Source organism: Drosophila santomea, chromosome 3L (assembly GCF_016746245.2).
Source record: "Drosophila santomea strain STO CAGO 1482 chromosome 3L, Prin_Dsan_1.1, whole genome shotgun sequence".
Classification (NCBI taxonomy): domain Eukaryota; kingdom Metazoa; phylum Arthropoda; class Insecta; order Diptera; family Drosophilidae; genus Drosophila; species Drosophila santomea.
In genome coordinates, this window is record NC_053018.2 from 17,954,543 (window position 1) to 17,971,198 (window position 16,656).

Here is a 16,656-nt window from a genome sequence, read left to right on the forward strand (position 1 = left end):
TCCAACTCGGCCACGCCCCCCACCGCCCCTTAGTTGTCAGAAAGCCCCATCGTAATGTGCGGCTTGTTGTTGTTAAACGTCGGCTAAAACGCAAATGTTAAACCCTTTCGTTAATGCAAAATAATTGCTACGGTACGAGGTCGGAGTTTTTCCAGTTCCGCTGAAAAAAATTCGTCCGAAAAAAGTATAAAATGAAAGTAAAACGTCAAAATGGTATTTTATTTCTTGCCTTCCGCCCTTTTCCGGCTTTGGTGGGTTTAAAAATTAGAGCGAGGTCGGTGAAAAAAAGTGGGCGTGTGCCGAGTTCCGTTTCATTTAGTTTTCAGTTTCCACCTAATTTACCCAATTGGGCAAAAGTGCTTTGTCATAATCAGCCCGGGAGCAAGGTTCGCATATCTAATGAATGCCCAGAACGCCGGCGAGGAGCTGTCCCCACTAAGCAAACTTTTTCCGTACAGCTGGGCAGGATTGAAGGAATGGGACTCCTCCGCTGGGCACATATTTATCGAGTTGCTAATAGGCTGTCACATAATTAGCTCTCTAACAACCAGAATCGGACTATCCTTGCCCCGGAAAAAAGGTTGCCTGGCTGAATGACTGATATTAGCCTTGGCTTAGATGAAAGTCAAAGATGACCGGGAGCGATAATGTCCAAGATATCCTAATGCATCTTGGTTTTGTCGGGTTTTGTGCCCCTTTTCCGATTGGAGTCGAGATTGTGGCGGTGTTTGCTCTTTGGCATGAGTATAATCTTTAAAGTTGGGTCTGCCTTATCAAAATCAAGGTTCCGATGATGAATGACATTGAAAGAAAGATCAAGTGGACGGAATCAGGAGTAATCTGCAGGACAGAGAATAAACCAAAAATGGTTGGCAATGTTCACATTACATTTCCTGAGTATATACCAAATATGCATAGTTTTTGAAATCAACTCACAATGGGAAACCCTAGTATATTTTATACTTTTATTTCATAGCTCTTGCCATTAAATCGAAGTGGTAAGACCTTGATTTGTAATATTCCGAATTTGAATAACCAAATGGCCAGCCAGTAAAATCAAAGCTAACTATGAAAACATATATTCTTATGCAGGAAAATATAGCAAGGTTTTCCCCGGGGTTAGACAATTACCAGCAAAACCCTACCTGAGGGTCGCCTCATCAATTTCAGCTTGTTGCATGTATCCGAACTTCGAACCTCCCTTTTTTGGCCTCCCTACCAACCCTCATCATTCCTAATCAAGCGATAGAAAGAGGACGGCATCGAAATATAAATACCTAATGCGCCTTCCCACAGGTCGCATTAAAACTGAACCAAAATTGACTTTGAAAAATGGTGTGAAAAACACAGGGGAAAGTCCACGAGCAACGATAGAAAAAGTTAGCAATAAATGCATTTTGCATGACTGTGTTGCAATTAACGACGCAGAGCAGCTGCAATCGGGCAGCGCAACAATTTGATACTTATATATAGAAAAATAGAAACAAATGTTTATAAAATATATGATGCAAACCATCAGTTCACTATTAAAACAATACCCATGCAAATTGTATTCCAATTAAACATCGTTTGTATTATTGTACCCATCACTGTAAGTCCACTGACAGCGAGATTGAAACGCTGATTATTGTTGCAACGCCTCAATAATTCTGGAAGTTTTTTTGTTTGCGCTTTTTGAAAAATGGTCACAAAAAACAACATCAGAGGAAACACAACCGTCGGGCAAATATTGGCTGCCAATGGGCAAATGCAGAAATGCAAACGGAGATCTGCTGGCCATGCAAGTGTAAGTTGACCATGTGAGATGATGGCCAGAACGGCGATGATTGCCATGGCTTCGTCGGGCGAAATCGAATGCGAATATGTATATGGCCATGGCAATGGTCAATGCTAATTGCCAATTATGGACAAATTCGCCCGAGCGCGAAATTAAATTAACCCCTTTTTTGCGCAGCCCCAATATCGCAGGACGAAAATCCGCATCTGCAATCCTCAACCGCGTCATCAATCAGGAGCAGCAGGCGACAAAACACAAACTACGCGATGTGCAAATATGAAATATTTATGGCCACACACATGTCTGCCTGAATTGTTTCCGAGTACATGGGGCATACGCGATTGGTGACGGCCTTTGGTCGATCGAACAACTTCCCAACCGAAGTCCAATTAGTCGAGTCCAGTTGAAGACTTAAAGCGATTGCACTAGTTGCTGCCCTACCATATATAAATAAGGAACAGAATTGTAGAATTTTATTAGCTTTTAAAACATAAAATGAAAGAATGCTAAGCCTTACAAATTAATTAAGGAGTTACACCTACCAATAAAGAAATACCTAACAGATACTGAACGACGAGCAATAATTTGTTCAAAAAAGTAACTTAAAACGTAACTCTTTGTATTGGAATATAATCTGGTTAAACAAAATAAATATCAAAATAAATAGAACCCTTTCGGGTATCCTTTTTGATGAAATATGTAATATGTAATTCTTAAAAAATTTAATTTATTAAAACACTCAAGTATTTTGCATCCACCTCCACTTGCTTATGCCTTATTGCAATTACGAAAAAGAGCAAGCGCTTTATTGGCAGCATATCGATCTTCAATTATATGTGGCAAAGCGCACAGAGTGTTGGAAAAACCAAGCCCCAATAAAGCCCCAAATGAGTTAAGTGGCGAGGAGAATCGGAAATATTTTACCCTTCAGTCGCCCTCAATCTGAGCATTAAACATGTTGTATGTGCGATAAAAAGTTGCCATAGTTCTACTTTCTCGCTGTGGCGGCCAATGTAATTTCATTTCGTTTTTGTCGCGATTTTTCCAGCGCGGAAAATGCTGTCAAGTGTAAAAAATAATAACACGCATCGCGTCAGATTTTCCATGTTTGGTTATGATAATGGAAGGCACAATGAGAGCCCGTTGGATATACTTTTTCATGTGGTTTTTCCGCTGTCAGAAAGGACTTTTCTGGCACATGACACAGGCACATGGGTATTGTGGTTTATAAATGATTTACAAAACTGTACGTAATGTCTTAACGCATCAAAGAAAATCTTTGACACAGGAAGCAATGAATTCGATTCGAAGTTCCAGCGGGAGGCCACAAAAGGTTAAATGGAACAAGCTGGGGAATATCTGAATACGTCGTTCCGACTGTTTGCTACTCATTAGTTCAATTTGTACAGTCGGCACTTGGGAAACTAAACCATAAAGTACACTACACATTATTTAAAGAGTATCCCGATTCACCAAACTCAAAGTCCAACCTGTTCAATACACCTCCATTAGTGGCAATTGCGCGGTATAAAAGAAAATAAAATGGAAATCGTTTCCAGCATAAATAAAATTACATATGGAATACTTTAAGGACAGTGAATATTTTTTGTGTGTGAAAAATAAATACATGCCACTGATGTTGCGCTATTACCTTTTTAATCATGTCACTCGAATTATTTTGCGACAGGTTTTTTGTCCTTATTATATTTTCCTCCAGAATATAATAATATTGAATAATACATCTCAAACATTGTTGAAGGGGAAAAATAAATACAACGGTGCTGCTTTTCCCCAATGTAAAGAACAATTATTTGAAGTAAGGCCTCGCTTTTACTGTCATTGTTAATTAAAATATATATAGCCCGTCTGATATTTATTCAAAAAGAACTGTTCATCATGACTGTGACCTACACCTCACGTGTGAGTACCTCGAGTGTTGTCAGTAATTTCTTGGGGCTGCTGGTCAGGTTAGTCCTCAATATATTATTATTATATCTTTTTGTGCTTCAAAATAATGTCGATTCCAAAGATGGCGCGGCAGTATTTACAAGTTAATATGGTTGGATCTCATTGTATTTTTCGGTCTGTACTGTTTGCTGGCAATAACATATCGTCTGTTGGTAAACGAAGAGGGCAAACGGTGAGCATTTGTTTGTATTCTGCTTAAAAATAACAAGCTTTGTCACAGGTTCTTTGAGGCCATTATATCGTACTGCGAGAAAAATGGTACCCTCATTCCATTATCGTTCGTTCTGGGATTTTTCGTGCGAATTGTGATGAACCGATGGTGGGACCAATACACCACCATTCCTTGGCCAGATGGAATTGCCATTTTGATTAGCACCAGTATCCATGGCTCCGACGACAGAGCCAGGGTCATGAGGCGAACTATCCTGAGATATGTGTGTCTGTGCCAGGTGATAGTCTTCACCATGATATCGCCGCGTGTCAAGCGCCGATTCCCCACCTACAATCACATCATTGAGGCTGGTTTTCTGCTGGAAAACGAAAAGAAAATCATTGAGGCCATGGACCAGGCCTTCCCCAGTTATCCGAAGCACTGGATGCCCATCGTTTGGGCGGCTAGTATTGTGATGAGGGCGCGGAGGGAGAACAAAATCCGGGATGACTACGCCGTCAAGACGATCATCGATGAGTTGAACCAGTTTCGTGGTAATTGTGGATTCTTGCTCTACTACGATTGGGTTAGTGTTCCTCTGGTCTACACCCAAGTGGTCACCGTGGCCACCTACTCCTTCTTCCTGTTCAGCGTCCTCGGGCAGCAGTGGAATGAAAAACATGCCGACGAGGAGGGTATCAGGATTAGGAGGTGGTTTCCGATCCTGACCGTTCTCCAGTTTTTCTTTTACATGGGTTGGCTCAAGGTGGCCGAGACGCTGATTAATCCGTTCGGAGAGGATGATGACGACTTTGAGGTAATAGTGATTATTTACCTTGGATTTATTATTATATCCATCTGGTAAAATATAGTTTTCATAAAATAGTTTAATGCTCTGTTTCACTGCAGCTCAACTGGATAATAGATCGGAATATCACCGTGGCTTATTGCATAGTGGATGAGATGCACCAGGAGCATCCGGAACTCGTTAAGGATCAGTATTGGGAAGAGGTCTTTCCCAATGAAATGCCCTACGCTCAGCCAAGTATGCGTCAAAATCCTCCAGAAGCTTCCACGGCCTACATGGAATCGCAATCAAAAGTAATGTTTCTCTACTGCATTGTTCCACTTATAAATAAGCTAAATTCTTGATGTCCAGATCCAAAAACGCCATGGATCTGGAACGTCTACTCTTAGTACCCGTTCGCGGTACAACTTCCGACAAAACTTCCTGGGAAGACCATCTGCCACTGGGAGCTACTCGGACTCCATCCAAATGGAAGATGGGCCCTCGCGAGTGAGCTTCAGTGAGAACAAATTTGATTTGCCACAGGATGATGCGAACAGCTCTCATAAGCCATCGCAATCCACAAGTATATTTTGTATTCTTTTCTAAATTTAATCGCTATTAATTTTTCCTCTTATCTCTTCAGTTGATTTCAACGAGCTAATTGAGCAGCGTCGTCGCGAACGAAGGGAACGCATTCGGCACCGATTTCTGGATATGCAAAGTACCCACCTCCGCCACGATACTTCCGGTGCCCCCTATACGATCACAGTTCTCCGCCCTCCCTCCGATGAAGCTCTGTCCGAGAATCAGGAGGCGGGGGACAGGGCTCAGCAGGATCCATCGAGCAGCAAGGACCCCCCTCCAAATAAAACAGAAAAGCAGGATTAGAATTATTAAAATCACAATTTATTATTTTTAATTCGTTATTTCTCAGAGTCATCACTGCTCTTTTTACTGTCCTTGTCCTTGTCCGGGTGTCTTTGACTGATGTAGCTTCTGTCGGTCTGCACCTCGGAGTTCCTCTGCGGCACATTAGTCCGACTAGATCCGGCCGAGTCTCCATTCGAGCCAAGTTCCCCTTTAATCAGCTCCATGGCGAGGGCGGCTTGTTGAATCTGCCGGTTGACTCGCTCCCTTTCCCGCTTCTCCTTGAGCCGCTCAAAGTCGTCCTTGCTGCTGGAGTTTAGAGTCCTTGCATCTACCTCGTCCTCCATCTCTTCTCCAATCTTCGAGTCGAGGGTATCCCTACTCTGGTTCAAGGAATCCGATACCGATACCGAACTTTTGCTCCATGTGAACTCACGGCGTGCGAACCGGATAGTTACTTCCGGATTGTATTCATCCTCATCGTCGAAGTCGGTGAAGTCGTTTTCCAAACTCACTTCGCTCTTCGTCAATGCCACGGGGTTGACTTTCGGGATGCCCAATCGGGCGGTGGAGGCTTCCGGATGCTCGGCCCTTTCGGACTCCACCGCATAGGGCAACTCGGCGGGAAAGACCTCGTCCCAGTACTGATCCCTCACCAACTGCGGATGATCATTGTGCATCTCATCAACTATCAAGTAACTGACTTGCAGGTTCCGATCGATCAGCCAGTTCAGTTCGAAGTCATCGTCGTCGTCGCCAAAAGGACAAATCAGGGTCTCGGCCACCTTCAGCCAGCCCATGAAGAAGAAAAACTCCAGGGTGCTGAAAAGCGGAAAGTAGTAACTGACTATATTATTGTAGTGCTTGATATCCCGATCAATCCACTGGTGGCCAAATATGGCGGCCACGAAGTACGAGTAGACGGCCAGGGTTACGACCTAGAAAGAAATGCGAATAATCTATAATAACATATAGTATAAGGGGGCAGAATGGAATAGTAAGCTAACCTGTGTGTAGACCAGTGGCACTGAGATTGTGTCGTAGTGGATGAGCATATTGCATCCAGCGCGGAATTTATTGAGCTCATCAATCATGGACTTCAGTGAGAAGTCATCCCATATTCTACCTTCCTTCCGAGCCCTTGTTACAATACTGGCCGCCCAAACGATGGGCATCCAGTACTTGGGGTGCTTTGGAAACTTGACATCCATTGCCTTCATAATATTTGCCTCATTGGCGTTTAGCAGACCCACTTCAATCAACTGATCGTAGGTTGGAAAACGACGCTTGATAACTGGCGATATCATGGAAAGCACCATGGTCAAAGCCAAGCACACATATCTCATAATCGTGCGTCTCATCAGACGACCGTGCTCATCTTGTCCGCGGACCAGGGCACTCACATAAACCGCCAGAGGATCGGGCCACGGAACCGTGATGTACTGGTTCCACCAGCGTTCTATGATAATGCCCACATAGAAGCCCAGCACGAAGGAGAGCGGAATCAGGTTGCTATAGCTGTGACAGTACATCACAATGTCCTCGAAAATGCTAGGGGTGGTAGAGGTTATATAAATAGTAACTTTCTTAAAATTTAAGCTGTAATTATCCTCAGAGCTTTATATTCTAAGCTTCAAAGATCATAGTGAAATCAATGAATTACTTACGGCTTATCGACGTCCCTGAGAGCAAAGCGATATATCACAGCCATGAAGTAGAAGCAGCACAGGAATGCCAGGAGATCCACCCATATTATCTTGTAGATACTCGCGCGCCATCTGCCGCATTATCGGATATTTCAGTAACTGTGGCAATGGGCCAATCGGAGATGCCTCACCTCATCAAAAGCTTCCAGAAGCAGCCAAAATGGCTGCACGTTGCCACCTCAGCGGTGTAAGAGACAGTCATACTCGAAAATTGTCAATTGGAAAACTTTAATAATGCCGAACGGCTGGGAAATCGACTTGGCAATGGCAATGGCAATGGCAATGGCAATTGGAATGGAAATGGAACTGGGAAGGGGAAACACTTTGTGAGGCCATAAGCAAAGCCAACTTTGAAATTAGTTCTAGTCTTCGGTTTGGCTCGGGGGTAATTTTCCCACTCAAGCATTAAACGAAGGCAATTTGGAATTTGGTAGGCGCGTCACATTTTGTGGGCGTAATTATTTAAATTAGATCATTTATATTTGCCGCCAGGCCGACAGACAACAACCCACAAAGGCCAATTTGCCCGCACATGTGATGAAGTCTGCTCCTGTTCCTCCGGCTCCTTCCCATATATGTTTGCCCATCTACTCGTATGTGCAATATCTGTTTGTCTGGCGGCATCAAGAAGGTGCAGTAAAATTTTAATACCCCAGCAAACACTGTGAATAGCCCGAGCGGCAATGCTGTGATTTTTCCCACTCCAGCGCGGAAAGTGTGAAGAGCATTACGAACGAGTATCTTATCGGCGAATTTCTGCTGATGTTCCAATGCTCGGTTCGTTGATATCACATCCTGCCGTAATTGGAAAATATCAATAAAATATCATAGCTTAACTCAATAAATATAAGTGATAATTGTTATAAATCCAGATGAAAGCGAATATTACCAAATATTTAATACATTTTTAATTTAGAGCATATGTTTTTTAAATGAATATGAGTTTAAATGACATTCGTCTTGTGATTCAGTTGTACTGTGAAGTACCAGATACAAAAGCGGAAAAATGAGCAACACGCACGTGATAATAAACTTAATAAAAATTGGGTTTGGTTTAACAATGTTTCTAATCAGTTGATAGATAATTAAACAGCTGGTAACGCTTGCATTCGCTTGCAAACGAATTTCATATGGTGCCAAGAATTAATGGTTTAAAGTATGGACTTTACAAATGAGAGTCACTGGAATTAATATGCGGTCAAACAGACCCATTTATACGGAGAATAAATACACCTGAGCAATGCAACCAAACCAGATTTGTTTAATCGGCTTATCTGGTATCAGCAAATCATATCTGCAGTTACGAAATCCAGCCATTCATTCACCTTCTTATATGGCCTGAGCTTACGTAATTGTAGATTTCTGGGAGATAAGGCTCATGAGGTGGGTTCTATTAATCGAATGCAGTCTTGATTGTATCAGATAAGCTGGAGAAAGTCAAAATACCAGAACTCTTGTATGAAGCGGAGCTTATCAACCGACTTAACCACTTTTTCGAATTGAAAAATTGACACTCGACAGCTAACGACAATAAAAACAGCAAACAGCAAACAGCAACATCTAGACCAAAACAACATGGAAACAATAGCAGTGCGAAGACGAGCAGAAAGCATTTATAATTGTGTTCGTCTGTTCGGCGATATTACTGCTGCATTCCACTATATAGACCAGGCCAGTTCTCGTAGCGCTCTCCGCTGCGTATATAGGGCCCACAATATTATCTTACACTTTCAGTTAACGCTATACACCGAAACCGTCAACAAGCGCGCAGTGTGCCAGTGCGAGAGAGACAGCGATACGGTGCGCGAAAGAGATAGCAGCACGAGCGGGAGAAATGTACGAGTGCTCGGAATCTAAAGCCAAAAAACCGGCAGATCGGAAATGAAGCAAAAACGTGAATACAAACGGTCTTATCTAAAACAACATAAATAACAAAATTCTGGAATTGCCTTGTTGTAGTGGCGGCAAAAACAACAAACAAACCAAAAAAGCAGTGAACAAAAATCTGTTGTTTCGCTATCGCAAGATCATAAAACCGAAAGTCGGAAAACAGCAACAAAACAACAACTAACAGCAGCAGCAATATCACAGCAGCAACATCAAAAGCAAAACCAGCAAAATGCGACGTCACACAGTGTGATTCAGCCCCTCTCCCTCTCCCTCACTCCTACGCCCCTCCCGCTCGCACACCTGCTAATTTTTTTGTATTCGCTCTAATTACAACCGAGATCATCTCAAAACCCTCCGATCCCCCGACGAGCGCCTTATCTCCCCCAAATCCGGACAACTTGAAGTCGCCTTCGTCTCTTATCAGCCAACTTCGGGTGTGCACTGAGAGAAATCTGCCTATCTTAGATTGAGATACTCCGAGTCGATTTCAAAGCGTAAGCAGTTCTTTCTTACAATTTATTTATAGCTCGCAACTATTTATAAAAAATACTTATTATGTTGTGATCGACCTTATTTACACTGAAATTTATATATGGTTGTTATTCGTTTTTAAATTACAACACCCTATTTTATTAAAGGTAGATATTTTAAATTAGATAAAAAAGACTGCTTTCTTATGGTTCCCATAAAAATTGGATTCCTAATAATATGAATTACATTTTTAAGAGGTCTTAAACTATATTATTTGTATTGTATGATGAAAAATAGTATATTATATTATTGCTGGAAATATTGATTATGGAAGGTTTGAAAATTATTTTAGATCCTATTATTTTAAAATTAAAACCGTTTTAAATAGAAATTTAAAAAAATTGTTTTTTATTATTTTATTTTAATATTTTATAAAATTATCATTTCTGACTAATAGTTTAATTATCGCTTACATTTGAGCAAGAGCTGCATCGTACGAAAGAAACAGTTTTACCCCTACAATTTCAGATACGTTTTTCTCGCCGTGTACCCCGCTCTCCTCGTCCATGGCCAGCAGTCACTCTCCTCGGGCGGCGGAGGAGACCCGAGTTCGGCTCGCCGGCCTGGTGGTCTTATCTTAGGAGGAGTGTGCGAAGAATTCGCGGCTGTAATACGACACCAACAGCCTGCAGACAGACGCTCCCAGATCGCCAAGTATGTCGGTCACAGTCTTGTTGTCCGATTTCTATTGTTTTGAGTGCGAGAAAAGTAATAATAGACTTCCAATTCATTAATAAGAAACAGACAAAGGCGGTGCGACAATATTAGCTTAGAGTGCATTGGAGCAACAACTGCAATTGGAATCGAATACAAGTGAGGACAGGAGTGTTTTTCAAAGTCGGTGAGTGTGGAATCAAGTTTACCATAATTATATAAACCTAGCATAACTTTGCATTCGACAAGTCCGGCCAACTCACCTAGACCCACTTAATTATCTTCGTTTAGGGCAGAGCAAACGAATTATAAAGTTAATAATAGAAAGGCAAACAGAGCTGCACAAGATATTCTACGTAAAACTTGAGCATCTGATTCTTATCAAAGTGTGGAAAAGGTGCGGGTGCTTTGGTTAGTCACCTCATAGAAAAATAAAAAAATATAATAATGAATGATTTATAACAGATGCAGTGAGGACTTGGGTAGATTCTCAATAACATGCGAGTTTTGTTTGCACAACTCATACACCTGTAATACAATGATGCATGTCTGGGTAGAAACTGCATTTTAAAATAAAGAAATTATGATCCTTGCATCTTCATTAAAAGTTTTATCATGATTTGTTTAGATACTTTCTGAAGACTGTATAAAATGGATACACAGACCTTACTATTTCCACCAATAACCGATTTCCTTCCAGACTTTCTAATGAAAGGCGCTTTCGAAAACTTTCCATTCAAACTTCTCCACCCCAAAAAACCTTCGCACACAGCACTCCCAACCTATGTATATATTACCTATACTGAATTCTAAATGGAACAATCGAGTTCAGGCTCACAATGGCCCCGCCATTTACGATTACATTTTGAGCTCCATTATTTGCATTATACAATCAAACGGCGTCACAAGATAAGACAATACGCGGATCGAAGTGCATTATGATCTTGTCTAAACCTCTGAAACAGACCCAGCTAATTTTGTTCTTTCCAGAATTCCAGGGTTTACTGAACTTTCCTCCAAACGACAGAGATAGCTACTGAGAAATGGTGCGCCAGTTCTCGCCCTGGAAGGTTCTCACCCGGCGCAAGAATCTCCAAGCAGATGGCAGCGAGGGTGATACGAAGCTGAATCGAGTTCTGGGTCTATGGGACCTCACTGCCCTGGGCGTCGGGTCGACCTTGGGAGCCGGGGTCTATGTGCTGGCCGGACAGATAGCCAAGGATCAGGCGGGTCCCTCGGTGATGCTGTCGTTTGCCATCGCGGCACTGGCATCTCTGCTGGCAGGTGAGTTCGTCGTGGATTACAGTAAAGTTCCTATAAATACTAATGGAAATAGACTTGAAATTAAATATTATCTGAATCAGCTTCAATAACTCGTACACAATCAAAATAAATATAGCAATTTTTGAGCTGAAGAGTTTCGTTTTGTATATAATAGAACCTTGCATTAAATGTAATTTAATTTAAAGCTGCACATATCCATGCATTAATAAATATTTTGTAATATTCACTTTTTCCCATAGGAGTTTGCTATGCGGAATTCGGAGCTCGAGTTCCCAAAGCAGGATCGGCCTATGTATATAGTTATGTCTGCATCGGGGAATTCGTGGCTTTTGTCATTGGATGGAATCTCATTTTGGAATACGTCATTGGCACGGCCAGCGTTTGTAGGGGAATCAGCCTGTACCTGGACTCCCTACTGAATGATACATTGAAGAACACTTTTGCCGAGGTTGCTCCTATGAATGTCAGTTTCTTGGGCAGCTACTTTGACTTTCTGGCCTTTGGCTTAGTGGTGGTTTTTGGCGGTGAGCGCACTGATAAATTTAAGTTATTTGAATGGAGGATAATTTTGAAATCCGTTGAATGTTTCAGTTGCGCTGGCCTTTGGTGTGGAGACGTCGACTATGGCAAACAACTTTGTGACGTGCTTAAATATATTTATTTTGGGATTCGTCATAATCGCTGGCGCTATAAAAGGTAAATATAGTTTCAATTGCTCACATATCAATAACCTTAAGGAAGTAATATAAAGTAGTGTGTATAAAGTGAAATATATTTCCACTTGGCTCACCTAATTGGAAATCATATAATTTAACTAAATCCTCAGTTATTAGCTATAAGTATCACTCAAAATGAGACTACATAAATAAAATTCTTGAAATATCTAGAATGTTTTAACAACATAATAGAGTAATCAAAACCGCTGATTCCCGATTTTGTTGTTTAATTAACTAATGTTCTTTGTTCTTATCTCTCCAGCCGACTATTCCAACTGGACGGTGGATCCGAATACTGTAAGTGCGAATTCTACCATCGGAGAAGGGGGCTTTTTCCCCTTTGGATTTGAAGGCACTCTGCGAGGAGCAGCCACCTGCTTTTTTGGCTTTGTGGGATTCGATTGCATTGCCACCACGGGAGAAGAGGTTCGCAATCCTCGCAAAAACATCCCGAAATCGATTCTGCTCTCGCTGCTGATTATCTTCTTGTGCTACTTCGGAGTGTCCACTGTACTCACACTGATGCTGCCGTACTATATCCAAGATGTCAACGCACCACTGCCATATGCCTTCGAATATGTGGGTTGGCCAGTGGCCATGTGGATTGTCACCGTGGGTGGTTTGGTGGGCTTGCTGGCGAGTCTCTTTGGAGCGCTGTTTCCACTGCCCAGGGTTATGTACTCGATGGCCCAGGATGGACTTTTGTTCAAATTTCTGGGCAAAGTGAGCCCCAGATTCCGAGTTCCAGTCACTGGATCCATTGTGGCGGCTCTTTTTACCGCCGCAATTGCCGGACTCTTTGACTTGTCCCAACTGGTCAGCCTGCTCTCAATCGGCACTTTGTTGGCCTACAGCGTTGTGGCCATATCCATAATGCTTCTGCGGTATATGGACTATTGTGAGGTGGACGAGAATCCAGGACAGAGGGAAGTCAGAGCCTCGGAAACCACTTCTTTGACCTCCAGCTCAGAGCGATTCACATTCGGTTCAGTATGCACGCAACTCTTTAATGTGCATCGAATCCAGGAGCCCAACGCAATATCCTCAAGGATTGTGGGAGTGCTCTCTACGTTGTTTTGTGAGTACCAAAAATATTACTTTAAATGTCATTATGTTAGCTTATAATACACCCTTTTCTAATATGTAGGCGTAATTGCCTTGGGCGTAGGAGTGCTAATTATGCAGGCACATCCTTTGATCGCCTCTAAGGAAGTCTGGGCCTTGACACTCCTGGTTGTGTTGGTCCTGCTGATGTTTCTGGTGATCCTTCTGATTTGCCTCCAGCCGAGAGAAGCTCGTCGTAGATTGTTCAGAGTTCCCTTTGTACCGATCGTTCCTGCCATCAGTATCTTCATCAATATATATCTAATGCTTCAACTGGATTCCTGGACGTGGATACGATTCGGGGTCTGGATGATTGTGGGTGAGTCGCACTCCACATTAAAGTCCTTTTGCATGTGGTAGAATGTAATGCATGTTGCACCTTTGTACTAACTTAAATGTCCTAGGTATACCCGTTTTTCTTGCATGCTGGTATTTATACGATTGTAAGAATCCGGAGAAGAGAAACCCCGAGAGATGGGCCTTCTACAAGGCTCTAAAAGGATTACAGGAAAGTCGGGAGCAGGAGTATCATTGCATATCCAAGGAGAGTGTCCTGACCCTAGAAACGCAGCTGAAGAAGAGTCCGAGCAGCAGCTTGGATCGAATTCAGAACCTAAGTGATGTGGGCGACGATTTAATCGAAATAAAGAATGCCAACGGAAAGGTGTTCTATGTGGAGGATACCAAGAGTGAGAACTCCACTGCCACTTTGGGCTCCAACCCAGAGGCTCCATCGCGGGAGGACGAACAGTCGGTAATCGCAATGTTGGACGATGTCCTGGATGCCGAGGATACGCAGCAAAGCCAACAGGAGCTGGACCTCCAACAGCAGATGATTTTCGAGCGGCATTTCAGCCTGGACTCTGAAATGTATCCAAGTGTTATAGAAACCGTGATTGTGGCCACCGTTCACAGCAGCAGTGATGATGATGAAGTCCACAGTGGGATTACCCTTAAATTGAGTAGATACGATGAATGCAAACTGGTCGCCCATCGAATGCTGGAGGACTTGTTCAATAGCGAGGCTTTCTATGAACAGTTGGAGAAACTTAAGGCCAAAGAGGTGCCTCCTATGAAAGGGGATGAATTGGAGAAGGAAGCTGAACCTGTAAACGATTCTGAGGCTGCCGAACCTGTGTTTGTACTCCAGCGCCTGGGCTCACACACTTCCCTCATTTCCCAGGCCTCCACCATTGAGGATCCGCTGCATTCGGCCAAGTTTAAAGACCGATTAAGCCACATCATTATGAATGCCAATGCCCACCAGGTGAAGGCAGTGGCCAAGAGATCCGAGGACGTGGATGGCGAGGAGCAGGACGAGCAGGCTGAGGAGCCAAAAGCAAGGCCGCAGCTAAAGCAATCGAAAAGCGAGACCGATGTGCGTCGCTTAATGCTCAAGGCCATCAGTGAGCTGAAAATCGAGCGTAATGAGACTGGTAATGCTGATGAGGTCCCCACCGAAGTGCCCACCACCACAGGAAGCTCCTCAAAGGCACCAGTTCCCGGTGCAGTTCCTATTGCGGCTCCAGTTGCAGCTCCAGTTGCAGCGGCGGGTGGTGGCAACATACCGCGTCCACCTAAATTCGATCCGGTTCTGTACAAGACCATCAACAGCATTAGTTTACGCAAACAGCGACCCAGTTTGAATCGCCAGCATATCGTGGATGACAAGAATCCGGCGCTCGCAACAGCGCCGGAATCGCAGACGGAGACGCGTCCGGATCCTGGCGAGCAACCGGAGCCAGAGCCGTTGCCATTCAAAGCCAAATTGGAGGCCATATTGCAGCGGGGTCCCTCACACCGAACCCAACAACATCCGGACTTGGTGCGTCGCCAACGTCCGCAGTCCACCTATATCGAAGTGGAGGAGGCCGAGGCCGAGAGCTGAGGGGTTCCCTACGTACCTGTGCATTACGCTCCTCCGTGCCAACCCATTCCAACCCATTCCAACCCATGCCAACCCAATAGCCCCTGGTGAAACCAAAGAGGTTGCCATTTTACCCTCCAGTTAAAAGTAGTTAGGTCCAGCATGTGGAGCGGAATGCAAATGCAGCTGGTCCTGTACATATTTAGCATAGCTGTAGTTACTAGTTGGTAGTTAGAACGGATTGCTAGCCATCCTAGATAATAAGTGCAGTGTGCGTTGTGAGGGAAAGCCTGGAGGTCCTTTGAAGACTTTTAAATACAAATTAAATGGAAAGGAGTTTAAGCAAGACGTCAGGAAGTACAAAAAGACAATTCATGACTTCTTTGTTATGTTCCAAAATAAGTTTACTATTCATCACAGCTCAGCTTTTTTATTGACATCGAATTAGGAAAGGCTGTCATTTTTATAAAGAACAAAAGTCATAAAGTCACCAAGTCTGAAGAGCTAAGAAACCTAAAATAAAAATGCTATCGTAAAATACATACAAGTATCACCATATAAAGAAAATCAATCGATAAATTAAAACTATATAATCCTGAGTATATAAGGAAACGTCTAAATGTGAAATATGTAATACAGAGTCCCAGACTTGCACCTCCAACCTCACAATGCCACATAAATTAGCTCGCATGCTATCATAAGCTTACTCAAAACTAGTCGTAAAAGTATTATGCAAATCGGTATTATAAGTGTCAAAACTAAGTGCATGCCCAAGATACCCTCAAATCCGTAAACTAATCGGTTCTCCACTCGCCTAGGACTTTCCATATACTTTTTCTACGGACTGCCCAACAGCTACAGAGAAATGAAGCGACAAAGGGCTGGATGGCAGAAGCTCAAATACAGCGATTGTCTCTGAACGCGGAAACATCGAAATGCTGATAATTATGTATCTAACATATTGCATCACTAAGCCAATTTGATAAATTGTAAACAATTTGTTGGTTATAAATAAAAATCTAGTTGTAATTAATAAAAGTCAAATGAGTTTTTACCTGAAAGGGCCCGAAGAGAAAGGCAAGTATCGGAAGAAAGAAATGTGGACGGCAACTGCAGCCGCTTCCGGAATCGATTCCCCGATGATCTTCGAAGTCGTAGAGTGTGCTGTATTAATAACCCAGTGAATGGGGATCGTTCATTGTCGTTTAATTCCCAGTGGCCTTGTCTTGGGCATGGCACTTTCCCGACTGCACTGACTTTGATAAATTAATTGGCATCGGCTGATCGTCGAGCGAGAGTGTGCACTCCTCTCGGGGAGTGGTTTTCCCCTTTGCCCTTTCCGAGTTTTCCT

The 16,656-nt window shown here is 43.0% G+C and overlaps 3 protein-coding genes across 7 annotated transcripts; 2 read left to right on the top strand and 1 right to left on the bottom strand.

Moving 5' to 3' along the window:
* Positions 1 to 3,628: 3,628 nt before the first annotated feature.
* Positions 3,629 to 5,605, top strand: LOC120449980 (bestrophin-4). 2 transcript variants are annotated; one of them, XM_039632689.2, is made up of 6 exons: positions 3,629 to 3,744; positions 3,807 to 3,917; positions 3,966 to 4,713; positions 4,806 to 4,997; positions 5,056 to 5,269; positions 5,330 to 5,605. In XM_039632689.2, the coding sequence occupies exons 1-6, from the start codon at positions 3,674 to 3,676 to the stop codon at positions 5,572 to 5,574; spliced, it is 1,581 nt and encodes a 526-aa protein (XP_039488623.2). In that variant the 5' UTR covers positions 3,629 to 3,673; the 3' UTR covers positions 5,575 to 5,605. The 2 variants fall into 2 exon arrangements, with proteins under 2 accessions (XP_039488623.2, XP_043861930.1); XM_044005995.1 differs by having other exon boundaries at positions 3,652 to 3,744; positions 3,819 to 3,917.
* Positions 5,606 to 5,609: 4 nt separating this feature from the next.
* Positions 5,610 to 7,577, bottom strand: LOC120449981 (bestrophin-2). The gene is made up of 4 exons (XM_039632690.2): positions 7,391 to 7,577; positions 7,221 to 7,331; positions 6,561 to 7,104; positions 5,610 to 6,491 (listed from the first exon to the last, which is right to left on the bottom strand). Exons 1-4 carry the CDS (start codon positions 7,459 to 7,461, stop codon positions 5,610 to 5,612), a joined length of 1,608 nt encoding a protein of 535 aa, XP_039488624.2. The 5' UTR covers positions 7,462 to 7,577.
* Positions 7,578 to 8,990: 1,413 nt separating this feature from the next.
* Positions 8,991 to 16,343, top strand: LOC120448642 (cationic amino acid transporter 2). Of its 4 annotated transcripts, XM_044006016.1 has the most exons (9): positions 8,991 to 9,643; positions 10,149 to 10,334; positions 10,419 to 10,521; positions 11,325 to 11,618; positions 11,858 to 12,142; positions 12,210 to 12,314; positions 12,597 to 13,412; positions 13,482 to 13,757; positions 13,843 to 16,343. In XM_044006016.1, the coding sequence occupies exons 4-9, from the start codon at positions 11,378 to 11,380 to the stop codon at positions 15,324 to 15,326; spliced, it is 3,207 nt and encodes a 1,068-aa protein (XP_043861951.1). In that variant the 5' UTR covers positions 8,991 to 9,643; positions 10,149 to 10,334; positions 10,419 to 10,521; positions 11,325 to 11,377; the 3' UTR covers positions 15,327 to 16,343. The 4 variants fall into 4 exon arrangements, with proteins under 4 accessions (XP_043861951.1, XP_043861950.1, XP_039486703.2 ...); XM_044006015.1 differs by having other exon boundaries at positions 10,129 to 10,521; XM_039630769.2 differs by having other exon boundaries at positions 10,149 to 10,521.
* The last annotated feature ends 313 nt before the right edge of the window (positions 16,344 to 16,656 follow it).